Here is a 27,922-nt window from a genome sequence, read left to right on the forward strand (position 1 = left end):
TCCTCTGTAATCTATGTAAAAATCCATAGAAATTCCTGGTTTCCAGGGATGAAAGCCTGGAAAGGGGAGGAAATTCCAGTAATTCGTGTGGGGAATTTGAATTAAACAACTAAACTTTGTGGTGTGGTGTCTAAAAGAAAGCATTGATGTCGCAGACATCACATACCAGAGAGCCACCAACTCAATTCCACTAGAGGTAACAAGACAAGCAGAAAGCAGTGCCTTTTGTGGCACTTGAATGTTCACCTCAAGGAAGAACCTTTTGATCACAAACTATCCACAAATTAGCACAAAACCACTTTCCCCTCCTACAGGCAGTGCCTCAAAAGGTCCCAACGCTTCCTATTACCTCCACAAGTCACTACTTACTGTCAAAGGTAGATGGAGATCAGAATCCTCCCCTTCTGAGGAGGGAAGAACAGACTGATGATGATAGCAGAGACCCCAAGCAACATTGTGAAGCCAACGGGCCGCATCCACACAGCACGAGTTACAGCAGCAACAAGAAGAGACAAGCGGTTAATGTGAGAGACAGGAAAGAACACAAGAGACGTAGAGGAGGATCACAAGTTTCTTTTTGAAAAAGGGAGAGTTCAGGATTGGGAAACCATTAAATTTGGATCAACATGGTTCGTCAATAAGCATACTCATTGTGTGTTTATGGTCAATAAACATAGTCAAGTGTCACAAGGGGAATGTGGAAATCAGAATATTATTTTAATCTACATTAATATGCTATAACTACCATCAAGAAAGAATGTCAGGTATAGAAGAGATTCACTAAGTCAGCGCGAGTGATTTCCGCTATAAGGAGCAACTGGGGTAACGAAAGTAGGGGAGGAACGATAAAATACGATTCAGGAATACAAAGGTCTTGGTAAAGAAACCATTTCCATTGCACATCGATTTGAGGGTGTTGAGATTATATTTTAATTGTGTTACAACCTGAGATCTCAGCATTCCTCAAATTGTGATGTCATTCATCCCCACTTCCTCCACTCCACCATTAGTGGCTTCATTTCCATTGTCTGGAATTCTCTGCTAAAACCTTTTCATCTCTTACCATTTTGGGCCCTTGAGATGTTCAGCTCTCTGTCCCAATGCCTCAATTGCAATCTCATTTTGTCCCAATTAAGGTCACCTCAAGCACTTTAGGAATAATGGCCTTTCAAGTGTGAGCAGCTGCTGCTGCCGGAAGGAAAGTTTGGAAACGAGAGCATTTGGAAATGGAGAGTGGTTTCAGTTGATAGTGAGCAGCGGAGGAGACGCGGTTAGTAACAAAGGCAAAGCGACATTCCAAGGCAGATGACAATACAGGATAAGCAAGCTACAGGAGGGACATGTAGAGATTACAGACAGGAGAATGAGATACCCATACAGTAAAACCCAGAGAGAGAGAGAAGAAAAACACAATGTGACCAACCTGCCTTCGGTCCTCTGGTGCTTTCAAGAATAAAGCATTGATGAGTGCAATTGCATACGTCTGGATCTCCTGGTTCGATCTGCAGAGAGAATGGCATGTACAGAATGTTTAAGCCATTCCAGATCGACCCTTGTGCTTTCAAATTGTCCCTCCTTTGTATAGGGAGCATCAAACCCAGCCAAGACACGTTTACTGATCTGACCACTGCAGACAAGCATCCAGCTACCTTTCTTTTACAGTATAGAAAGTGTCTTTCACAACCTCAGTATATCTTGCAGCACACCGTAAACAATGATACAGCCTTTTGACACATAGTTATTGTGAGAACAGAGAATATGGTATCTAACATAGATATATCAATGTCCCAAAATAATGGTGACCAAAATATTAGCCCGGGCAACTAGGAGAATCCCCAAGATTTTCTACGTCGCCAAACACCAGCTGGGCTTCAATATACCACTCGAAAGAGAACAGCTCAAAAATGCAGTAGCCCATGTGCTTGAAGTATTGGTTTAGCAACATCACTTCAATCCATGATCTTCTGAATCCAGACAAGAGTGCTACCCAATGGACCATTTACAGATATTATAATGGCTTCTACAAAGACAAAATATTAGAACCAATATTCTAATTGGGAAACTAACCTAATTCATAACAATGAGGCCATGTATTCACTTTATGGATCATCAGCGATCACCAGCAGGGTACTGATAGAATGTAGTGAATAGACAAACATGACTGGTGATCCATGGGGCTATTGTCATGATTTTTAAGTCACACTTTCAAATTATTACTTTCAACTTATTCCATGGCCTTTATCCACATTTTCTTCCGCAACTTCCAGCCCAACAATTCTTGATATATCTGTGCTCGTCAAATTCTGGTCTCTTGCATTTGCAGTTTTCCTGGACTTATCATTGCTAGTAATACCTCAATGCCAGACTGTAGGATTTTCCCAAAACCACCCCGTCTCTCTCACAATCGTTAGGATGCTCCTTAAAACCTGTCTCATCGCTAATAATTTGGCTCAGTGTCAAATTTCATGCAAATATGTTCCTGTAAACAGCTTTTGAAGTTATCCATGTTCTTTAGGTTTGCTGCCCGACCAGCTGAGTTACTCCCACACTGCGTGTCCTTTTCTGAGCTTTTGAAGTTATACTGCATTAAACTCACTGTAAAAAAACAACATTGTTAAGTTGAATAGCAAAGAGAGAAACAGCGCTGTCTCAAATTCACGTACAGAGGACCTTGTGGAAATACCCTGCTCATTGGGAATCAACAAATGGAAAAATGGAGCTTTATATTCCTTCAGTCGGATGAGCAGAGTTTCAACCTCTCTAGGTTTACTTAAAATATATTCACTGCTTGGGCTAGATTACAGCCAAAGGATATGAGGCAGCATTCAAATTATAATAGATTAATATTCACAGGAGTCACAAGGAATTCAGTTAATAAGCAAAACTATCAAATTTGTATTTTAGTCACATTTGGTTGAGGAAGGCGAAAGATTGTTCAGAAACGGTTGAGATTGTTGGACTACATGATGATCCGGTATTACGAAACATTTCAATGGCAGCATGATTTAATAAACACCAGTCTAGATAGTATAGCAGGAGTACAAAGACACATTAATATTGTGGTAACCAAGCTCTCTGTTCACAGCACCAAGAAGGTGGATTTCACTTTGAAACCTGCAATCCAAAGAATCCATCACAATAGATTTACAAATGAAAGGAAAGTTGGACAAATGAAAGCTGCCTGTTTTAAAAAAAAAAAATTAAATGTAGTCACCATAGATAGAAAAGACTGATGATCAATGTTCCTAGAGCACAGCTGCAGGAACAGTCGCGAGATAGATGACCACACTATCTGCTAGAGTGACATGGGTTGATTATTGACCAAGATAATTGGGGGAAATACAAAAAGAGTGGGGGCGGTTCAGTTCCCTAAAACTGGAGAATTCTTAGTCTGAAGAAATGCCTCGACCTTTAACATCACTTATTCCTTTTCTCCAGAATGGCTGCCTGACCCGCTGAGTTACTCCAGCAATTTGTGTCCACAAATCTTCGGTGTAAACCAGCTTCTATAGCTCCCTCCTACACTCAACGTTTATACGGTTGGGTTACATGGTATGAATATTGAACTCGCCAATGATATGAAACTAAACCTCCCTCCCCTCCCCCTTCCCTTTGCCCTGCCAAAACTCGCATCTATTTCTCCCCTACATTCTTTCATCTAGCTTCACAATGTGCAACTTTTCAAACCTCTCGCCTCACACCTTCAGTCTTTTCATCTTTAGCCTTTGTCCAACCAACTGCCTATCAAACTCACCTGTATCAACCTATTATGTCAGGCTTTGGCCTGCCCTATCTCTCTTCCACCTTTCTTCCTCCCCCCACAATAACTCTGAAAAAGGGTTCTGACCTAAAACATCACCTATCCATGTTCTCCACAGATCACATTCTTTTTTGTAAAGCAGCATCTGCAGTTCTGTCAAGAGTCAAGTCAAGAGTGTTTTATTGTCATGTGTTCCGGACTGGACAATGACATTCTTACTTGCTGCAGCACAACAGAATATGTGAATATGGAAACATTGTATATAATGGGAAAAAAAGTAAAAGTTCAATAAATAACAAATATAGTGCAAATAACAAATAATAAAATAGTATTTTGCAGTTCAGAGCTCATAGCTTATTCGTTGTGTTTAATAGCCTGATGACTGTGGGGAAGAAATTGTTCCTGAACCTGGACGTTACAGTCTTCAGGCTCCTGTACCTTCTTCCTGATGGCAATGGTGAGATGAGTGTGTGGCCAGGATGGTGTGGGTCCTTGATGATTTTGGCTGCCTTTGAGGCATCGACTACGATAGATCCCTTCGACGGTGGGGAGGTCAAAGCCGGTGATGGGCTGGGCAGTGGTCACAACTTTTTGTGATCTTTTTCGCTCCTGGACATTCAAGTTGCCGAACCAGGCCACAATGCAAGCAGTCAGAATGCTCTCTACTGTGCACCTGTAGAAGTTTAGGAGAATCCTCTTCGACATGCTGAATTTCCGTAATCTTCTCAGGAAGTAGAGTCGCTGATGTGCCTTCTTTACAATTGCATCGGTGTGCTGGGTCCAGGAAAGATCTTCTGATATATGCACGCCCAGGAATTTGAAGTTATTGACCCTCTCCACCATCGTCCCATTGATATGAACAGGATTATGGGTCCTCATCCTTCTCCTACCAAAGTCCACGGAGTTCCTCGACGGAGGTGCAACTTTTTTGTGTCATATCTCCATCCACACTGCAGCCTAACATCGTGGAGTTGGCGGCCTATAGTTTGGGACTTCTAGAGCTCCACAACTGTGGAGCCTGCGGACTTTAACAACTTTGAGCGGGCGATTCCTTTGCCAGGGGTCGGCCTTTGGTGCTCCAACCTGTGGGAGCTGCGGACTTTAACATCATGAAGCTCGCAATCCCTGGTTAAGGACGATTTTGGGAACTCCAAAAGTTTCGACCGTCCCGATGCGGGAGCTCGATCGCCGGCTGTGGATGGTTCGACTCCCCTGACCACAGGAGGAATGGAGGAAAGAAGATAATACTTTATTGCCCTCCATCACAGTGGGGAATGTGGAAGAGCCGCTGTGGTGGATGTTTATGTCAAATTTTTATGTAGTTGTGTGTCTTGTTCCTTTTTTGGTATGACTGTATGGCAAACCAAATTCCACGTATATTGCAAAACAAACTTGGCTAATAAATTACGATTATGTTGATATCAACAGGATTTTTTATCCTCATCCTCATCCTTCCCCTACTAAAGTCCACAATCACTTCCTTGGTCTTACTGATGTTGAGAGCCAGGTTGTTGTGCTGGCACCGTTTGGTCAGTTGCTCGATCTCACTTCTATACTCTGACTCGTCCCCATCTGTGATTCGTCCAACCACAGTGGTGTCATCAGCGAACTTGATGATGGAGTTCGCACTATGACCGGCACCGCAGTCATGGGTATAGAGTGAGTAAAGCAGGGGGCTGAGCACGCAGCCTTGAGGTGCTCCGGTACTAATTCTGTTTCTTGGATAGTTGGAAATCTACCTTTCCCTTCTTTGAACAGTCTACAGAACTTTTTATTTATCTTCAAAAGATTGCAGAGACATCTAGTTAATGACTCGCCTGCAGTTCAGCATTCTCTCAGTACTCCCACAAACTTGCGAAAAAAAACCACGTCTTATTCTTAAGCCTTAAATTTGCATCCATATCTAAAAATCAATAATTCATCAAGAAACAAACCGCTTGGATGTAAAGGGGAAGCCCTGGCCCAATAACCTTCCAATCCACTTTGATACTGCAGAGGATGAACTGCCAATGATGCATTTAACCTGGACCTCAAGGAAGCTTTTGCTTAAGTTTCATATGAATTGCACCCAAGTAAAGCTTAGAGCCACACAAATCCAGGGTTTCTAGGAGAACAGAGGAGTTAAGAGTCCCTGACCTCCCATCCATTGAGGGGATTATCACAGTCGCTGCCTCAAAAAGGCTGGCAGTATCATCAAGGACCCACACCATCCGGGCCATACACTCATCTCCCCACTACCTTCAGGTAGAAGGTACAGGAGCCTGAAGACTGCAGGTTCATGAACAGCTTATTCCCCACAGTCATCAGGCTATTAAACGTGGCTCAGACAAAACTCTGAACATTAATAGTCAATAATCTGTTTATTTGCACTTTATCAGTTTATTTATTCATGTGTGTATATATTTATACAATGGTATATGGACACACTGATCTGTTCTGTATTCGTGCTTACTATGTTCTGGTGTGCTGAAGCAAAGCAAGAATTTCATTGCCTTATCAGGGACACATGACAATAAAACTCTCTTGAACTCTCTTTCTCTCTAGAAAAGAGTTACGATGTTCTGGAATACCAGGGCTGAAACTATGCTGGACACAGATTCAATAGTAACTTTTAAAATGTGAATTAGATAAATATTTGAAAAAGGATAAAAGCGCAGAATTCTATCCCAAGAAATGCAAGACAGTAGGCCACGAGATTGTGCTTTTTCTATTTTCTTCTTTAGTGTGACAACAACAGGTTAATCTGGAGGAAGAAGGTTCACGACCCGAAACGTCACCCATTCCTTCTCTCCAAATATGCTGCCTGTCCCGCTGAGTTACTCCAGCTTTGTGTGTCTATCTTCGGTTTAATGCAGGCAGTTCCTTCCTACACAGGTTAATCTGAAATGTGTCCGTGCATTGTCAATGGCAGAGTGCCACTAGGTGGCAGTGTCCTCCACTAAATCCTTATTCCCACAGCTCGTCTATCCGGTTTGGTAGGAAGCAACAGCAGATAGACCCAAAATGCTGAAGTAACTCAGCAAGACAGGCAGCATCTCTGCAGAGATGGGATGGGTGACGTATTAGTTCTTGGGTCTTGACCCGAAACGTCATTCATTCCTTCTCTCCAGAGATGCTGCCCGTCCCGCTGAGTTACTCCAGGATTATGTTTAACCGGTCTATCTTCGGACAAGACTCACCAAGGCTTCTTGTTTAGCAGCAAATCACTCTTGGGCAGGTGGGCATACATTTTCAGTATACGAATGAGAAGCATTCATCACAGTGAGATGACAAAACAAGCATCATCTCCAAAACAAGAAATGCAGTCGCGGAAACAAACATGTACGCAGCCATTCCCAAAAGAACTCTTAGGATTTTTGTTATATCTTTGGCCAGGATTCAAGGTGCACCAATCTAGACTGGTGTAGCAAGCTCTGTAATACTTACACCTGAAGATGTGCAATCAGCTGTCCCACAGTGATCTGCTCGGCCACTTTCTTGTACAAGCTCTGGCTGTTCAACACCATGCTCTCTAGAATGGCCAGAGACCTCTGCAGGATGGAAGCATCCACCGTCGTTTGGTTGACATAGCTTGCAATCTGAGGAATCAAACATTTCCCCGTGAATGGTAGGAACCAATAGCCAAATACACAAGTGCAAGTGGGTTAAATGTTCCACTGGACTGACTGTACTGAACTCCCAGAGTGGAGTGTAGAAACAAGGAACTGCGGATGCTGGTTCCATTTAATACTTAATTTGAGCATAATTTGGAACAGGGATAAATACATGAACATAGAAGAGTTTTGGATAAGAATACAGGCCATTCCGTCACTTATGTCTGCTCTGCTATACAGTAAGATTATGGCTGAACGATCTTTCTATAGAGATCCACTTGCCCACACTAAACCTATCTCTCTTTTCTTATTTAACATCTAATAGTTTACCACTCTATCTGGAACCGACTCAGCAACTAATTAGATTTTTAGATATTTCCAGGATTTTGCCAGGGTGAAGAAATATTTTTATCCTGAATGGCTTTATTTTGAGACAGTAACTCTTTGTTCTCAACCCCCTAGACAGGGAAAAGACCAGCAGTCAAACCCCTCAAGAACTTAGTTCATTACACTGAAAAAAAATGGACATTTTTCAACTCTGGAGTATTTCGGCCCAGTTTGTTTACTCTTTCCCCTAGGGTCAAATCTAACGAGGGTTGACAACTGTCCCGTATTAGTTGAGACATCCCGTATATCGGGCTAAATTGGTTTGACCCATACAGGACCGCCCTTGTCCCGTACTTGACTGCTACTACTCAGGTCGAGGGGACTGTCGGGTCAGAGCGTCGCGTCGCGTCTGGCCCCACCTCACCTGTCCCAAGCTAGTGCAGCCCATGGAGTGCAGCAGCAGCGCCTCGCCCATGGCCCCGTCGGTCGGCAGCCCGGCCAGCTGTCCAACCTTCGCTTACTGCGATGTCACGCGCAAAGCCTGGCGCCCGGGCCAAAACTCCTCAGCTGGCCCGCCGGCTGGGCTTTGTGTGCAGTCCAGCACCCGGGCCAACTCATTATTCACCCAGCCACAGACGAGTCGGTCAACGAATTGCCGTCGGGAATTTGTCCCTTATTTTGACCTTTTGTCCCTTATTTGGGAGTGAGAAAGTTAAATCTAACATTCCCAGGGTCACTCAAGCAAAGAGGCAACACAGAGACAGACACCCCAGCATTGTGAAAGTTATTAACATTTGGAATTAACATCCATTTAAAACACATTCAATTTGATGGATAGAAGCCAGTAGACAGTCCTTGAGCAAATGATGACCTAACCTACAGACGGCGAGCTGGACAGGGCTGGTGCAGTGGCATTGTGTTTCAAATATCAGGTGTGTCTGCAGAGGTCTGTACCATTCCACAAGGGGTAGGCAGGTTGAGGATAGGAGACAGAATTAAACTAATGAAAATAAATCCAGTACAAATAAAAATAATAGCAGTAGCCAGAAAAAAAAAAAGAAATTGCTGGAAAAATTTGGCATAGAATTGGATAGAAAGGGATGGTCGATATTTTGGATGAAGAACCTGCATCAGGACAGAGTGTAGAAGAAAGATAATTAGTACATAGAAGGGAGCGGGACCTGCGAGGCAGAGGCTAATAGATGGAAAGATAAGAAAACAATCTGATGGAGCCAGTTGGGGAAGGGGAGAGGATGTTCCATTCCCCATACCCACCTTGATCACTCTCCTTTTATTCACTTTGCCCATTCCTCCCTCATTGCCAACTTCTTTGCTGTTGATTCCGTCTGCCCACACATATCTACCTGGGTTTCTTCCTTGGTCATGTTCCCAACTACCCCACCACCTTGTTCCATCTGCATGAAGAAGGGTCTTGTCCCAAAACATCACCCATCCAGAGCTGCTGCCTGTCTCACTGAGTTACTCCAGCATTTTATGTCTATGATCGGTGTAAACCAGCACCTGCGGTTCTTTCCTACACTCCATCTGCCTATCATCTTTCAACTCGCCTGTTTACCCATCACCTCACAGCCTGCATCACACGCTCCCGCTCACTTCTATATGCTGCTCATTGTACCTCTACACTCCCAGTCTGGATACAAGGTTACAAATCTTAATGTCGACCATCCATTTGCTGTTCAACTTGCTGACTTCTTCCAGCAGTTGATATTTTGCTCCAGATTGCAACATCTGCAGTCTCTCTTGTTTCTGGAAGTCATTAAACTAAACGGCCTGTCCCACTTGGCCGTCATTCGCGCACCATTTACACGACCTGCTAGCGTGTGGGTAGCGCGTGGGTAGCGCGGGACGGGCGCATGGAGTGTGGAGGAGCGTGGACTTCGTCCTGCACAAAATCTTCGCGCGCCACCGGCCTGTCACGTAACGGACGGCCAAAGCGGGACAGGCCCAAGGCCCTGGCGTGGCGCAACGTCTCACGTCTCACGTCCAACAGCAGCAGAAGCAGGGAAACGATCGCCGAGCTCGGCCTGGGGCTCATGGCCGTTTCGGATCCGGATCCGCCCCCACTCCTACTCCCAGAGCGGGGCCAAAACGATTGGAGATACTCCAGCATTCTGTGTCTAACTCAGCGGGACCGGCAGCATCTCTGGAGAGAAGCAATCGGTGAAGTTTCGGGTCGAGACCCTTCTTCAGACTCGACCCGAAACATCATCCATTCCTTCTCTCCAGAGATGCTGCCAGTCCCGCTGAGTTACTCCTGCATTTTGTGTCTATCTTCAAATGACGTCACGCACTCCAGACGGCTGTGCGGGCGCATGATGGCACGCGCGACAGTCACTACAGGCCTGCTGCGTAAATGACGGCCATGTTGGACAGGCCCTTAAGTCTGTTCTAAAAACACATCCGTCTCCTTCAAGAAAAGAAATCCACCGCCCTTCAGCTGGATGGGCTGAATGAGACATCAGATTCACCAACGAGATGGGCTCTCAACGATCGTTGGCGAGGGATTAGAGATGGACATTGATTGAGGGCCATGTTGGCAACATACACAAATTAAGAACAAATTTTAACAGCATCCTAGAATTTTTTATAACTGGTATGTGGATCAGATACAAACCAGTCAAACATTCTCTGTGGCTATTTTGCATCACCACAGTAAACAAACAGAACATATGGCAATGCTCAATACTGCAGAGCACCATAAATAAATCCGGAATGGAGAAGAGCTGTCCAAAAACACCCTGCAATTGGAATCATTTTGATTTTCCTCAGTCTGCAGAAACCAGACTGTGTTTTACAGTCCCAGAGCATCCCAAAGCAATTTACCGCTCACAATCAATTTTATACTGTTGACATGGTGGAGGGAAAGCGACATGGCTGACAAATTGTGCACAAGGTACATCAAATAAAGATGTTTTTGTGATAATTTATTTCTCAAACAAAGATAAATATCGCCCAGGGGTCTGAGCAGAATCGTCTTTGTAAATGCCCGGTCAATTTTCTAAATGTCCAGTCAACAGGGGAGACAATTTAATATAACTACAGAAAGGACAGGGAGCACAAGGCGTGACCACAAGAGGCAGGAGCAGAGAGAAAATAAAGTCAAGGAAAGAAAAGCAAGGGTAAGAATGGGTGCATCAGGAAGGAATCAGGCTTGGAAGCAAAGATAAGGATTTGAACTGTACGATTATTAAAACAGAGTGTGAACATAGAACTGTACAGATAAAGAACAGGCCCTTCGGCCCACAATGTCTGTGCCAAACATGATGCTAAGACCAACACTTACCTGTCTGCACATAATCCATATCCCTGCGACTATTCAAAGTCTGAAATAATGCGATCGTATCTGCTTCAACTACCACCTCCAGCAGCGTGTTTCAGGTACTCCCACCCTCTGTGTGTTTAAAAAAACTTGCCCCGCACATCTCCTTTAATCTTTGCCCTTCTCACCTTAAAATATAAAGTTTTTGATTTTTGCATCCTGGAGGTAAAAAGGTCTGACTGTCTATCCCATCTATGCCTCTCATTATTTTATACACTTCAATCAGTGAGAGAATCCAGCTGCATACTTTTGACAACTTTCCTCACAGTCTGTGGCCCCAGCAATCTTGGTGACACATGCAAACTTACTAACCAACCCATCTATGTTCACATCCAAATCATACATCTCAAACAGCAGAGGTCCCAGCACAGATCACTGCAGAATTTCACTGGTCACAGATCTCCAACCTGAACATTGTCCTTCCACCACAGATCAAAGAGAGACACACAAAGTTCTGAAGTAACTCAGCAGGTCAGGCAGCATCTCTGGAGAAAAAGAATGGGCAACATTCCGGGTCAGGACCCTTCATCTGACTGACGTTATGGTGCTGCCTCACAGCTCAGTGACCTCTGGTGCTCTTTGTTGGAATTTGGACATTCTCTGCGATCATGTGGGTTCATCCTGGGTGTTTCCTTGTCCTCACATAGACATAGAACTGATTCACTGTGTGTATGCCTTAGTTTTCACCTCTTCAATACCTAACAATGGACCATTGTGGGCTCCACCTTTCCAGAGTGCTGGCTGATTTGTTCTGTAGCTTTTCATATCCCAAGTTTCCCTCTCCCCTGACTCTCAGTCTGAAGGGTCTCGACCCGAAACGTCACCTATTCCTTTCTCCAGAGATGATGCCTGACCCACTGAATTACTCCAACATTTCGTGTCTATCTTCAATGAAAGAATACTGCTTGGCTGGGCCACTCAACACCAGTGGACAACACAGGCACAACACAGTGGCACTCTGCTTTCCCTCTTTAGGGCAGGCCACTGGGCTGTGTAACCAGCTCTCTTCTTGCTTGTACTCAAACCAGACGCACTCTCAATGTGCTCCAAGTTACTCAACCACCAAAAATGAATGACTACAGTCCGAAATCCTGGAAAACCAAACAGCATTAATCAGGCACAGTTTGTCAGCACCAATTAGGACAAGGCAGGGCTGATGTTAATTAAACCATGCAGCACGTTCCCAGAGTGTGACATGAAAACCTGCGAACCTCAACACTCAGCTGCAGTGTGACCCACTGCTGATGATAGAGGATCTCGCACCCTCGACAATTCTCATGGCATTGCACGGAACACAGTGGGATGGAGAAACCACTGACTGAAAAACAGACGGAACAAGACAGATAGGAAGGTGAGAGAGTGTGGAAGAGGAATGAAGAGAAGAGAAAGAGATGGAAACCACGACAGCAAGAGTGGGAAGAATCCAGGAGTAAAAAGGGGGAACTGGAGAGGGGATCCGAGTGCGGACGTGTGTTAGAGTGAGGTAAGATGACAAATAAATGAAGGGGGCATGGGATGGAGGCGATGGTAAAGAATAAACACACCCACCAATAAGTATGTCTATTCAACGGTACACTTGGTCGTTTTTTCCCTGCAAGTTTTTCCCACTTATTTCAAGGACCCAACTCTTGAATGGAAAGATACAGTTTGGAAATAGCTCCTTTTGGATCACCACGTTGATGCCGACCACTGATCACACTCGTTCTATGCTATTCCACTTTCTAATCTTTTCCCTAAGTACTCGAGGCAATTCATAGCAGACAATTAACCTATAAACCAGCACGAATTTGGTATGTGGGAGGAAACTGGAGCCTCGGATGAATCCCACATGGTCACAGGGAGAACGTACCAACTCCACAAGATAAAACCCGAGGTCAATTTGAACTCTGATCTTTGGTGCTGCAAAGCAGTAGCTCCACCAGCCACGCCACTGTCACCCTTACTTATTGTAACGGTGACGTCGAAAAACTGCACGAGAAGAGAAATATCAAAATAGGGGAATGAGATTAAAATGAATGACTCTTCTCAGAATCATCAGCGCTAATCAGATGTCCAGAATAGTCTGATAAATATATTGCCAATATAACACAACACACAGTGATGGCAAACAAAGTCTGTGTGGAAATTAAATCTCCCACACAGACACAGTCCCACACAGACATGGAACCAAATGGATTGTCATTTCCTACAATCTAGGATGACCCAGATCTCCCGACTGCTCAGAATGACCCAGTTCAAGATTTTAACTCTGCAATTAAAATTTCAAGATGAGTACTGAGAGTTTATGAAAGCAGAGGGTGGAGAAGGTACAATAACTGAACTGTAGTGTCGGGACCATGAGAACACATGGTTCCTCTCTCCCTGACCCTGCCTGAACTTATGGGCTAGTGAGTGAGAGCAAGTAGAGTTATAATCTGTGTGAATGAAAAAAAAATTCATGTACTCCCCCCTCTACGCTGCCATGCAAAAAGGCTCAATTCCACCCAAATAAGTATGGCAAAATAAGTATGATTATCTCTTATTCAGTTTTAATTTTGAAGTGAATTCTTACCAAGAGTTTACATCAAAGCATTAGCCTGTAATCACACACATGAACACAGCTGTAATTCAGCAGTTTCTGTATTGAGGCTGATTGTCCAGCATTTCCATTTTCTTCCTCACCTGTTCAGAAGGAATGCCTTGGTGGGTCATTAAACAGCAGTAGTGCACACATGCTCAGGGCAGTGGGGAGAACACAGCATAAAATGAGTTAACTCACTGGCTCTGTGCCATCAGGTCGTGGGAACAGGATCTCTTGGCTGAAGCAAGCACTAGAGATCCCCCAGAAGACAGGGAGTCTGGAATTGCTTCCAGCCGCAATAACTCTTTGTGTCACAGCAAGTAAAGATTAGAGTCAGTGGGAATTACAAACCCTCGAGGTTAAACGTTTGATTGTGGCAATTCCTTCATTGGTCTCATTTGCTCAGACACAAAACCACTCCTGGTTTTTAAACCAACAATCCCATTAATCAACTTTATACTCTGAAGGCTTCATTTATCTTGGCTGATGAGAACATCTCACATGGAGCTTGTGGATATTTTTTCCCCCAACCTCCAGTCATCACACCCTTCCCCCACAATTCCAACCAGAATTTTCAGACAGTACTGGCTTCAGGATTAAAAGCGTTCTTTGGAGGATGAAAATATTCAGTGCCCAATCTGAGGTTTTCCTGCCAGGAGTTCACCAGCAATACTCGCTCATCAACAAAAACAAACAAATGTTGGCTCATTGAAGTGAGAACCCCAGGGAACAACGCATCAGAAACAACTTCAAGAGACATAGCCTTCGAGTTGTTGATACTGAGGCTGAGTATGTCAAAGGTACAGAGTGAATCTCCCTCCGTCTCGAAGACACTCCTTGATTCTAGCCACATGACACCCAACCTCCTTCAGCACCAGTGAAGATCTAGTCATTTTAGATGTTAACCACAAGAATGGCCAACATGGGAAAAAGTTCCTTAGAAGACTTATGAAGTTCAGCCTCCCCAACCACCCTCACCAACTTCTACTGATGTGCTGCGGAAACATTTTATTGACCCAGTATGGTTTGGGAACAGCTTCATCCAAGCCCTCAAGCAATTGCAGAGTTGTGGATGTGGCCCAAGACATCGTGCAAACCAGGCATGGAAATCACTATCAAAATATGGAGGGGACCAGGGTACAGGGGGGACACACAATTTATTGGCGGCCACACGCGCATGCGCACTCACACACACACGCGCACGAGGCTTCGCAGGCTCAATCCAGCGCTAAATGCAGCTCAACTCTGCCTGTCTTGCCGGGTTAACCTACAGCCCTACCTGGACTGACGGAACACCAGTGCTGCATCTCCGCACTAGCTATAAGTCTGGGCCATATTTCCCGCAAGCCCAGGCAGGGCTGTAGGTTTTCCTGGCGGGACAGGCAGAGTTGAGCTGGGTTTAGCGCTGCTTGTCTGCGCTGGTTGTGGGCCCGTATGTGTGTGCTGGCTGTCCCCCACCTCTCAAAATAGGGGGGGGCATCTGACCCCCGACCACAGTCCTACACCGGTGCAAACCACCCTCCCTTCCATTGACTCCACCTACACTTTGCACTAACTCGGCAAGGCCACTAGCATAACAGAAGTTTAAAAGTCCCCTCTCTCTCTGCTGTTTGAATGTTCCTGTTTGCCTGTGGAAATCAAGATTGCTCTTCACTATGTGTGTTGCTGTGGATCATTAATAAACAGCTTGTCAACCACAAAACACCAGTATTGGTACCGTGAGAATGGGCAGGAGCTAATAAATCATAAATGCAAAGCATTTTGGATTGACAACACCAAGTCCCAAGGTCAAGAATACATAAAGCCAGAGTTATAATATAATGGAACGTTTCTGACCCAGGCTGTACTAGACTAAGGCAATTGAGATTGAGCTCTTAGGTCTTCCAGGACCGGCTTCACAACTCTGCAGATCATGGCTTCAAGTATATATATATCTATGGGTACTATTTAACTATGGAGTATATTTCTAACTTCACCACTCCTTTTGGAAATAGATTCCAGACGCTCAAGTTTACATTGGAAACAAGCAGGCAATGGCAGAGGTGCTTACCCAGAGGGCCGCATGCAGCAGGAAGTGGCCCAGGGCCGAGATGGAATTTAAGCCTGCAATGGCGACAGTGAAACCCAGGAGGCAGTGGGCTACAGAAAGTGCCCCGGAGGCAGCTTAATACTAGAGTTATGTCGGGCAGGGGATGGTGATTCCAACATGTAAAATCTGTCTTTCATAAGGCTTCACAGAACGTAACCCTTAGGTAAGTCGGGGAATATCTGTACTTCATTAGTTGCACAACATTTGGCATTTTGAGGTATTGCAAGACATGAAATTCAAATATTTTCTTCCAACAATCGCAAGAATGAATAATGACAATACTAATTGATAGTCAGCGATAAATCCCATGTTTGACCAACTCAATAAACTAAGGGCAAAGTGAATCTTGAACAGGAAGCTAACCTCATGATCAGTTAATTAGTCTCCTTCTCACTCTCATTCCTCTGACCTGTTTGATGAAAGCAGTGGAGATCATATCCCAGGAGATGATACCGTGGTCCATGAGCTCCAGGAAGGCCGTCAGTGTGAAGGCCAGCATTTCCCCAAAGCTGCAATGAAACATGCAAAACATTTCAAAGGTCAACACACAGAAACTAGTCAGTTACAGTACATCCAATTTCTTCAATCAATGAATGAAAGCAACAGCAGTGATCACACCATCCTGTGTGAAAATCAGACAACCTTCACCAATCTACACTACCCAGCTGGAAATGCATTACCCAACACAGATAATGATCCAAACAGACAAGACCTGCCCCGACTGTGGAGATACACGATGCAGATACTGCCATCTTGAGCCATTCATGGCAGCTCTGTTCAATTCTGCCTTCACACTGACGGCCTTCAGTTCAATTGTGGTGCATACAGAGCAGTAGTCAAACATCCGGGGTTGAATACTTTCTCCATCTAGAGACTTTGCTCCAACTGTAAAATATTTTCATTTTGAGTGAGAACCAACTATTTATTCCGACGGCCAGCAACCCTCCCTTTGATCTTGATCATCATATTACAGGAAATAATTTCCCATATGCCTAACCTAACAAATTCTTAGAACATTTTAATCAACCCGATCCAATCACCTGTCAATCGTCGCCCACCACGATAATAACTAGAAGTCTTCGGCTCTGATTGATTACCAGTGTTTATGGGATTTTACATAGCATCTGATCTGCCTGCTCAGAGAAATCTACAAGCACAAGCTGCTTCTCTTAGAGGTCACCTACATTGTAGGGGCTCAGTGGTGCAGAGGTTATGTTGCTGCCTCACAGCTCGGTGACTGTTCAATCCTGATCGCCAGTGCCCTTTACAATTTGTACATTCTCTGCGATTATGTGGGCTTATACTGGGCGCTCCCTTTTCCTCCCATAGACATACAGGTTGGTAGGATAAAGGGCCTGTCCCACGAGCATGCGACTGCATGCGGCAAGCGCGACCTGACGTGGTCGCTTGAGCCGTATGGCCTCGTGGGGCCGGTCCCACTTCGATCGCCAGCCGTATGGAGTTGTGCGGAGCTGGTCCCGACATCGTGCGGGGCTCCGAAAAACTGACGCTGTCAAAAAATTCCGCGCGGCAACAGCCTGCAGCTGCATTGAGGCTATACGCACCGCCTCGACGGGCGTGCGCAGCGTCTCAACGCCGTACATAGCGTCATGACGCAGTACGTCGCACGCAAACTTCCCGTGGATTTCGCTCGAACTTCATGTCAACTCGTACGGGGTCACTCGACCTCCGCGCGGCCCCCGCTTCCGGTTTGGTCGCGCTCGTCGCATGCTGGTGGGACAGACCCTTTACTCTGTAAACTGACCCTTGGTTAGTAGAATAAATGATTACTTGATGGGCAACACTGACTCAGTGGGCTGAAGGGCTTGTTTCAATGCTATACGACAATGACACTATTTACAGACAGAGAGCAGACAATCAGACAGGACTCGTGAATACTGCTCAGTCAGTCAATAGGTAACTTCAGAGTAAACTGCCCAGACAATGGTTGGCCTGTCAAATCACCCTTGTAATAGGATATTTTTAATGTTCAGTATTATCTCACGTCACTGACCACCTTCCAGATGATTAGAACCCATGTCGCCTCAAGGTACACACCAGGGTTTGGACAAATCAACCAATAAACAAAGACCAGTCGGCAGGCAGCTATTCAGCTGTTTATGATATTTCACCTCAGGATGGTGTGAAGGACGTCGGATTTACCATGGGACATGACTGTTAATGTTACACTCTTTAACATGGCCATGGCTGTCGATTACTTATAAAGCAACATGACTATTTAATGTTGATACAAGTGGTTATCCAATGAGGGTGAAGCAAAACAGCCAAGCACGTCTCAATAGTTTCACACAAGAGCATCATTTACCTGAATTTATCCAGCAAGTTGCTTGAAGTGATGGACAAAGGAGGTAAACGAGGATACTTGGTGTTAGAACAGACCAGAAAGGAGGAACAGGCAATATTTACTTTTCACTTTCATCCACAAATCCATAACAATACTCACTGCTTCTCTTGAAGTCTAACCAACACTGTCATAGTAGACACAGCATGGAGTTCATGCACTTGGATTGTTTTCCACAATATATTATTGTCATACATAGAGTTCATGGCAATCAACTCTCTACCCTTCACAGGATCATCCCAGAAACATGGTCTGGGAGGCTGTGCAAGGAACAATAACCAGGGGTTCATTCTATGCCATGGCAAGAGCAATCCAGCAACATGGAATACACAAGTCCTCCAAATCAGCTAGTTATCCACTTCATCTCAAGCTAGATCTAGTCAAAGTTTAGATTTCAAAGTTTAGTTTAGAGATACAGAGTCGAAACAGACCCTTCGGTCAACCAAGTCCACACCGACCAGCGATCACCCATAAACCTGTTCTATCCTACACACTATGGACAATTTATAGAAGCTAATTAACTTACAGACCCGCACGTCTTTGGAGCGTGGGAGGAAACCGGAGCACAGGGAGAAATGTCACGCAGTCACGGGGAGAACCCGTGGTCAGCATCAAAGCCAGGTCTCTGGCGCTGTATGGCAGCACCTCTACTGCTGCGCCACCGTGCTGCCCTTTAAGTCAACAGCTAACTTCAGAGTAAGCTGCTCAGCCAATGGTTAGCCTGTTAAATTACCCTTATAAGAAGATAATTTTAAGGCTCAGGAAAGACAAGGTGATCCCATGTTACTGTCCACTTTCCAGAAGATTAGAAGCCATGTAACCAAAGCATCGTGATGCCAAAGCTTCTGAATGAGTTTGATTGTAAACAGCAAATTCAGGAAGCTACTGAAGGGAGGCAGCATACTGCTGCACAGCAACTGGGTTGATTAACAAAACTGCCAGTGATTGGAGGCTACTTTAACCAAAAGGAGCCCGTGCGAAAACCAGCAACTGAATGCACAGGATGCAGCATGTTGGTTTCAAGGGGTCGTTGTCGGCACCATGACACAAGAAGGGATGCTTCCAGGGCAGATCGCCATTTGCAGAAGATGTTTTGCTTGACAAGCATTGGGCACGGTAACTAGCTAAAGGACGTTCTCTATAACGACTCAAGGCATCGATGCCCATGGTTTAAGTGAGAATGAAGACTGTTTGCAATGTGCTCAGAAGGCTATAACCAATTTATAGCATGGGCTCATACAGCACATCCACTGTTCCTTCAAGGTGTTTACGTTTAGCCTTCTGGTTATACCAACGCACATTCCCTAAAACCGGTCATTCATTGGTGCTTATTATTTCGGTTTCAAAAATTACTGCTGAGTCTACATCTACATCCATTCAGACAGCATGTCCCAAATTATAAGAAATCACCAACGAACAATTTTTTTCCCTCATCTCGAGACTAATTTTGTTAATAACCTCAATTCTATGTCCTGTAGTTTCAAGTTCATTATAGCTCTCCTTATAACTATTACCATAACCTCCCCATTGAACATCTTCTCTCAGAATAACCTCCAAATAACTGCTTCACTTCAGCATTACAATGTATTGAACAAAAAAAAAGGCAACTCACTTGGTTCCACTCTCCACCAGCAACATCAAGATAAAAATTCCTTCCATGTTGATGAATTCAGTAGCAAAGGTGGCATCGGCTGAGAGCTTGGCCAGCTCCTTCAGAGCATCCAGTCGCGAGTCCAGGCACGAGGACTGGATCCTCTCCAACAGCTGACGGGCTGCACGATTCTATGGACAAGAGTTGGGTTAGGATTCATCAAAATCCCTAAAGATCACTTTAACCATCTTCTTCAAAATCAAAGATTACAATTTAAACAAAAAAATGTCAACCACATAACACCATAGAGGTCCATCCCATTATTGACAAATAAGCAGCAGGGAGTGGTTAGTCCAGTCGGCCCATCAAACCTGCCCCATTTAGTAAAATCATGGCAAACCGGCCGGTAATCTTAGCTCCATCTTCATTTACTGTACTCCCATACTCTGCCTTAAAAATGTTCAAAAACTGCTTCCACCACCCTTTGAGGAACATCTGAAAGGAATATTTTTGCCTCTGCTGTCTAAATTAAGTGATACCTTATTAGAAAATAGTGCGCCTTAGATTCTCCCATAAGAAAAGATACCCTCTCCACATCCACCCCGTTAAGACTCCTCGTAAACCTACATGTTTCATCCAAGTTCCCTTTGCTCTTCCAAACATCAGCAGGCACAAGCTTAGCCTGCCCAATCTCTTCTCAAAAAGAAAACATGCCCATTCCTGGCATTAGTGTAGTAAACCATCTCCAAAATGCTTCCACTGCATTAACTCCTTAAATAAGGAGGCCAATATTGTTCACTGTGTTCCAGCTGTGGTCTCACTGATGTCTATGTAAATACACGCTGCCTCCTCACTTTTGTGTTCAGTTTTCCTCGTAATCAGAGATAACTCTTGTTTCCTAATGTAGATGTTAGTTAATACACCGAAGGACACTAAGTGCTGGACTAACTCAGCAGTCAGGTATGCCGAGGTGAATAGGTTAACTTTCAGGTTGAGAGTGACCCTTCTTCAAACATTGTTGGGGTTGGGGGGGGGGGGGGGAGAGAGAGAGAGAAGAAAGCTGGAAGAGGAGAGAAGCAGGAGACAGCATGGCAGGTAATAGGCGAGGGACGTTTTTGAAAGGCAGATGGCTGGAACAAAGGCCAGTGATAAAAACAGGTGTAAAACAAAATTGAAGAGCTGTGAATTGTGAAGCCAGAGGGAGGAAAATAACGAGGGGGTAAGAAATAGGTGGGATTCCAGGTGGGATAAATGGGAGGAGAAGGGTGGGGATTAGTTAAAGGTTACCTAAATTTGGAGAATTCAATGTTCATGTAGTTGTGTATCCAAGTGGAATGCGAGGCGCAGAGTACTTGCTAGACCTGTGTGCCAGACTTAAGGGCCCGTCTCACTTGCGCGTACGTGGCTCGCAAATTTCAGACTTTTCAGACTGAAGAAGAGTCTCGACATGAAACATCACCCATTGCTTCTCTCCAGAGATGCTGCCGGTCCCGCTGAGTTACTCCAACTTTGTGCCCATCTTCAAATGACGTCACGCGCTCCAGACACCTATGCGTACGCATGTAATCATGTGACCTTCGCTCGACCGTCTCGGCTCAACGCGAGCACGAGGTCGCGTAATTTGCGTGCCAAGGACACGCAAGTGGGACAGGCCCTTTACTAATCTTGCACTAGGAGCATCGATGTTCTCAGCATCTCAAGCTCTACAACCAAAAATATCTTTCGCTGCAAAAATGAGCAATGACAAAGCTTCCACACTTTTCCATATTACATGCCTGACTTCCACACACACACACACACCCTCTCAAAAGTTATGCATTTGGCTGGTATTATCAGTTTCTATATTTGACATATCTGCCCTTCAGGAAGCAGGCCAACGGATTCCTCCTCTCCCGAAAGGTTAAGGCCTCCCTCACAATGGCCCTATCCTGCAAGTCCTAAGTGTTCTCAACAGGCTCCTGAATGATGTGCGGTGACAATAGCAGCCTCTTTAAATCTTGCCCTCATGTGATCAGTCAACAAGAATAGATTCTGGCAACATTTCAGATGCTTCAACTGTAATTCTATCCCCTCAGCACAGCACAATGCTGAACTTTGTTCCTTGATCTTTTGAATATCCATATTTTGATGGTTCCGGTCTTTCAGACGATGCACATAAATAAGGTGAGCAATTTTCCAAGTTTTAAATAGCATGACTGACTATTGATAAAACCAATCTGGAATCACAGGAACAAAGATCTGGCATCTGGAAACTCACGAGTCTCATCTAAATGAGGCGCAGTCCAATATCCAATGTGCCTCAGATCCCACGGTTGCAGCAGGCTAATGTGACCCAAAACTGCCCCTTCATTGTTACCATCTCTGAGAAGATGCATCGTCACCATTATGAATACTCACTGGGGAGATAGCCAGCCGCAGAATAGTCCCATTTTTGATTTCATTGCGAGTCTAGAGAGGTTGAGAGAGAGGGGGAGAAAAAAAAGGAAACCTCGTTAAAAAGAACAGTGAAATTTTTACCTCTTTGCCTAAAAATTGATGTACAGTTCCAAAAAGGGGAAATCTGGGAACAATTCAAGAAAGAGATGGATGGTGCATGAGCGCATCCTTCTTTATATTGCACATGAAATGATTGTTACTAAGTTACTGAAGAAAATTATATTCAAGGGATTATGTAAATTGGTACGAATGTAAGAGCGGGGGGGGGGGACTGACCTTCTCGGTGATGTACAGCTGAGTCCCATCAGCGTAACGCAGTGTGTAGTGTTCTGGGTTTGGCAAGGACCACCTGCAAATGAAAACAAACTACGTCACAGGAGAGCCATCAACTTCTGCAGGCAACATTGTAATTTGCCACCAAGAGTATTAACTAAGGTATGCAGGCTAAGAATGCAGCCAGGCAGTACAGCTGGCAGCGACATGTTCCTCCACAATCAGCTTGATGCATTCTACACTTTTTTGAAAAGATCCGTTGAATGATGTCATCCGCCCCGACTGCTTCAGGTACATCTGTACCCATGGGTCAGTGTTGCAAATGTCAGAGTAAATTAGTGGAAAGCAATTAACCCAGATGGAAGGAAAGCAACGAACCCGGACCCCATCGTATCCACAGAACCTGCATGGACCCGATGGCAGGAACATTTGTGGACATCTTTAACCTCCCCGTACTCCATTCTGAGATTCCACCCTCATTAAACCAACTACTACCTGCCTGAGAAATGTCAAGTAGCTTGCCTTAATAACTACCGTCCAGTGGCTCTGATATCTATCATCGTGAAGTGCTTTGAGAGGCTGGTCATGGTGCACATTAACTCCTGCCTCCCAGATACACTTGATCCACTACAATTTGTCCATCGTCTTAACAGATCCACAGCAGGCACTATTTTCCTGGCCTTACATCCCTCCCTGGAACATCTAGATAACAAGGACATTTTCACATCAGCTCCACCTTCAACACCATAATCTCAAACAAATTTATCTCCAAATCTTGGACCTAGGAATTAGCATCCTTTGACTTTAATCCATAGACCACAACCAGCGAGGCTAGGTGACAAAGCATCCTCCATAATTCTCAACCCCTTACGAAGCTGCTTATACACTCATATCTGTGCAAACAAATTCTGCTCTAACTCCATTTACAGGTTTGCAGATGGTACCGTTGTGGTGCACTGCATCCCAAATGATGGCAAGGTGGAGTACAAAGTTGAAGGAGAGAAAACGTTGTGAGAAACAGATTCTTATCAACAACCTCCGCCTCATTGCCTGCAAGACGAAGGACGTAGTTATTGACTTCAAGTAATTGCTCCAATCAATATCAATGGTACTGTATTGGAGATGGTCAAGAGCTTCAAGGTGTAAATATGACTCTTACCAACTTCTATAGATGTACTGTACTCCTGAAACGTACGGTACGTGCTTTTAAGATTGTATTTCTTCTACCCTTACCCGTCAGGCAGATGACGCTACGGCTGGGGTGAAAAGGGCCTTTGAATATGTTGTTTAAGAAGGAACTGCAGATGCTGGAAAAATCGAAGGTAGACAAAAGTGCTGGAGAAACTCAGTGGGTGCAGCAGCATCTATGGAGCGAAGGAAATAGGCAACGTTTCGGGCCCGAAACGTTGCCTATTTCCTTCGCTCCATAGATGCTGCTGCACCCGCTGAGTTTCTCCAGCACTTTTGTCTACCTTTGAATATGGTGGCTGCTTTCGCAAGGTGTGATGTGTAGATGGAGTCGACAGTGGGTTGGTTGATCTATGCGGTGGATAGGGCTACATCCATAACTCTCTGCAATTTCTTGTGGTCTTGGGCAGAGCTGTTCCAAAACCATATTGTGACGCATACCCAATAATAATAATAACCAAAAATCGACACAAAGTCACATGGACCAGTGATCAACCGTAATAAACAGCAGTAACTCTTAACAGTTGGTTATCAGTAACAGTAAGCCTAAATGTAATTACTTGGTTAATAGTTTACCACTAGCTGACAACATAATGACTATACATCACCAGTATACAACAATCAGGAGCATGGGAAAATGAGTGACCTGTCTGTCACTCCAGCTGGTCTACAATAAACCTTGTCCTCAACTCTAGTCACCTGCTTTGGCTCGTCGAATAATAAAAAAACAGATGCTACTAACCACCCTTGAGCACTAATTACTCTGATAACATCCAGTCAAAACCAGGGTGAAAATATATATATATTTTTTAAGAGGACATTGACACTAAGGAAATATTCTCCAGCTCTTAATCCTCAACATCTCCTCCACAGTAATTAGCATCATGGGTCATCACACACAAACTGCAAAGGTAACTCAGCTCCCTTCCATCTCAGCAATGCTGCAGCCTGCTCCTCCGTTGCTCTGCAGTGTCCCAGGGCAATGGACCAGGCACAGCCAGGTTGGTCAATAGTGAAGCTAGTTCCTGCACCCTTCCCTCCACAGCATCCCGTGACTGGATTCCTTTTGTCCCTTCAATTGATAATGGTTCCTTCAACCTTAAACACTGGAATATCTCTTCACCCCTCTCCTCCTCCAACCCATGTCATAATAATAATAACTTTATAATAATAATAACTTTATTTATAAAGCGCTTTTAGACAACATCAGTTACCACAAAGTACTGTACAGGGGAAGTCAACAAAAAGTTATTACGAATTACTAAAACCATTAAGACGACAGGACTATAAAAACAGTAAAAATTAAAAGACATTAAAAGCACTAAAAACAGGAACAATGTCTCAGCCAGTGTCGAAAGCCAGTGAATAAAAGTGAGTTTTTAGGGAGGATTTAAAGATGGACAGTGAAGGGGCCTGTCTGATCTGCAGCGGCAAGGTGTTCCAAAGTGCCAGGACAGCAACAGAAAAGGCTGTATCCCCTCTGAGCTTCCGCTTAGACCTTGGTACCTCAAGGAGCAGCTGATCCGCTGACCTGAGGCACCGGGCAGGAGCATATAGGTGGAGCAGCTCAGAGAGGTAAGGCAGGGCGAGGCCATTCAATGATTTAAAAACAAATAAAAGAATTTTAAAATGAACTCGAAAGTGCACTGGGAGCCAGTGAAGGGAGGCCAAAATTGGCGTAATGTGCTCCCTCTTTCGAGTTCCGGTTAAAAGGCGAGCGGCAGCATTTTGGACCAACTGGAAACGAGCCAACGAAGCTCGTGAAACTCCAGAGTAGAGTGCGTTACAGTAATCCAGCCGAGATGTAATAAAGGCATGGATTACTGTTTCAAAATGCTGCCGCTAGAGAATGGGCTTCACCTTTGCCAGCTTCTTTAGGTGAAAGAAGCTGGACTTAACCACTGGGCCTATTTGTTTATCCAATTTAAAATCACTGTCCATCATAAAACCCAGGTTTAAAACTGTTGGCTTTACGAACACTGCCAGTGGACCCAAGTCAACAAAGGGAGGTTCACGGCAGCCATTAGGGCCGAACAAAATCACTTTGTCATGATATCTAGCTTTGTCCCATTACGCAACAATAAACCAATGCTTATGTAGACTGCTATAAACATACCAAATTCACCTCAGTGGTGTATAATGTAGTAGGCCTTGGATAAACAGGCATGTAGAAAGTACGACCAATTGCTCAAACTTAACTACAGGTCTAGAGCTCGAGGATCAGCTGACAGAAAGAAAAGAGATTCTAGGAGTTGCTCATTGTGGTGCTGCAGAATGTTCAGTAAAACTAAGGGGGGTAACCACCAAATGGGATAGGAAGCAGGAATCATCTCCTAGTTTGACATTCTCAAACAAATATTGAGCTCATGGCAGCCAAGGAAAGACAAAAGCCTTGGGCAAGTTGCTCCAGGGCATCTCCATGTATGTGTCAGATAACAAGATCTAGTGAGTCGGGTAAAACCACAACCACTGGCACAAAAGTTCCATTGCATCCTTGTGCTAGGGTAAAGGATCTACTGGGACTGGAAACTTAACAGGCAGGGGAGGGAAATAGTGGGAAAGAGGGTGGTGGCGCTACAAGTCATGGCCCATGCTCCATTTTGGGGTGAGAACATTATAACAATGGTGAGAAGGCAGAAGTGATTCAGCAGAACGTTGCCAATGACAAGGCGTTTAGTTACTTGGCAAGATTAGGCAAGTTGGAGTTGTTCCCCTTTGCAGAGATGCTCAAAATCAATAAGGGTCACAATAAAGAGTTCAGTTCCCAGAGGACTGAGAGATGAGATGATTTGCAATAGGACCAACAGCAAGAGCTATATACAGAGTAATGCTGCTCAAAGGTCAGTGCAAGTACTATTGGTTTTCACAGTATATGTTAATGACTTGGATTTGAACGTACACAGAAATAATTTGAAAATTTCCAGACAGCACAAACCTCAGACACTCAGTAAAGTGACAATGATCACCCCCCCCCCCCCCCCCAAAAAAAGACACAAATTGCTGGAGTAACTCAGTGGGTTAGATAGCACCTCTGGAGAACATGGAGAGGTGATAGCACAGGTCAGAAAAAGTGTCCCAACCCCAAGTGTAAACAAGCTTCCGCTGCAAAGTTGGGATACTCCACCTTCCCATTGAGAAGGCCAAGAGATGTAGAAGGTGTTCAAAACAATGAGGGGCCAGCCAGAATATTGCTTCCATCAGTCAATGAATCAATAAAGAGGTAGGTTTATTATGATTCGTAACGCAATCAGAGGCAAGCGATCAATATGTGAACTGCACTCACTAACCAGTGGAATCACCAATTTGCTAAATAATAAAACAAAGGGCACCATAGAGAGCCAATATGGATTCTAAATGCTGAATGGCCTCTTGCTGTACTGTTACGATTCTGTGATTCTAAAATCTTAGGAGGAAACTGCTCGTTAAAAAAATGACAATCTGGAAGCCTAAAAAGGTGGTTGAAGCAGATTCAAATGTATTATTTGAAAGGAAAATTGGATAGGTACTTGGTGGGAAAATAAGGTACCGTACAGGAAGGAGATAGAGAACTTAGTATCATAGTGCAAGGACAATAAGCTCTCCCTCAATGTTAGCACGACCAAAGAGCTCGTTATCGACTTCAGGAAGCATGGTGGAGTACAAGCCCCAATCTGCATCAATGGTGCCAAAGTGAAAATGGTTGGGAGCTTCATTAATATTACCAATGATCTATCATGGGCCAACCACATTGAAGCAAGTTGCAGCCAAGAAGACACAGTAATGCCTCTACTTCCTCAGGATATTGAAGACATTTTGAATGTCTCTAATTACACTTACAAATTTCCACACGTACACCATAGAAAGCTTACTGCTTGCATGCATCACGGCTTGATGTTGGAACAGCTCATGGCCCTGTCCCACGGTACAAGTTCATTCCAAGAGCTCTCCCGAGTTTTAAAAAAATCAAATTTGTGGTCAGCATGGAGAATGAACGTAGCGGGTACGTCGGAGCTCGGGGACGTCTCTTAGCGGCTAGTAACGCTAACGGCAGGTACTCGGGAAGACTCACTAATGGCAGGTAAGCTCAGGAAGACTCGTGAAGATTTTTCAACATGTTGAAAAATGTCCACGAGAGCCCCGAGTACCATTACAGTAAATCTCCGAGTTCGAATCAGGGCAAACTCGGGAGAGCTCTTGGAATTAACTCGTGCTGTGGGACGGGGCCATCAGTCCAAGACTGCAAGAAATTGCACAGACTTGTAGATGTAGCCCAGTTCATCACACAGACCAGACTCCCACCACTGACTCCATCTACACTTCACGCTGCCTCGGAAAAGCAGCTCTTATGCTCAAAGACTTATCCCACCTCGGTTATTCCTCCGCCTCTCTAATCCAGAATGGAAAAAGGTACAGAGGCTCGGGAA

General features: G+C 44.5%; 1 protein-coding gene across 3 annotated transcripts in view; it reads right to left on the bottom strand.

The window, feature by feature from the left end:
* Nucleotides 1-27,922, bottom strand: part of LOC129707191 (engulfment and cell motility protein 2) — a 129,158-nt gene that overhangs the window by 41,384 nt on the left and 59,852 nt on the right. The window contains exons 4-11 of one of the 3 annotated variants that reach the window (XM_055652011.1): nt 22,335-22,407; nt 22,020-22,070; nt 19,644-19,813; nt 17,996-18,016; nt 16,079-16,178; nt 7,187-7,338; nt 1,424-1,502; nt 370-423 (exon numbers count right to left, since the gene is read on the bottom strand). In XM_055652011.1, coding sequence (XP_055507986.1) covers nt 370-423; nt 1,424-1,502; nt 7,187-7,338; nt 16,079-16,178; nt 17,996-18,016; nt 19,644-19,813; nt 22,020-22,070; nt 22,335-22,407 — 700 coding nt within the window. The remainder of the gene's footprint in view (nt 1-369; nt 424-1,423; nt 1,503-7,186; nt 7,339-16,078; nt 16,179-17,995; nt 18,017-19,643; nt 19,814-22,019; nt 22,071-22,334; nt 22,408-27,922) is intronic. The other 2 variants (XM_055652009.1, XM_055652010.1) reach the window with 2 other exon arrangements.

Source organism: Leucoraja erinacea, chromosome 21 (assembly GCF_028641065.1).
Source record: "Leucoraja erinacea ecotype New England chromosome 21, Leri_hhj_1, whole genome shotgun sequence".
NCBI classification, from domain to species: domain Eukaryota; kingdom Metazoa; phylum Chordata; class Chondrichthyes; order Rajiformes; family Rajidae; genus Leucoraja; species Leucoraja erinaceus.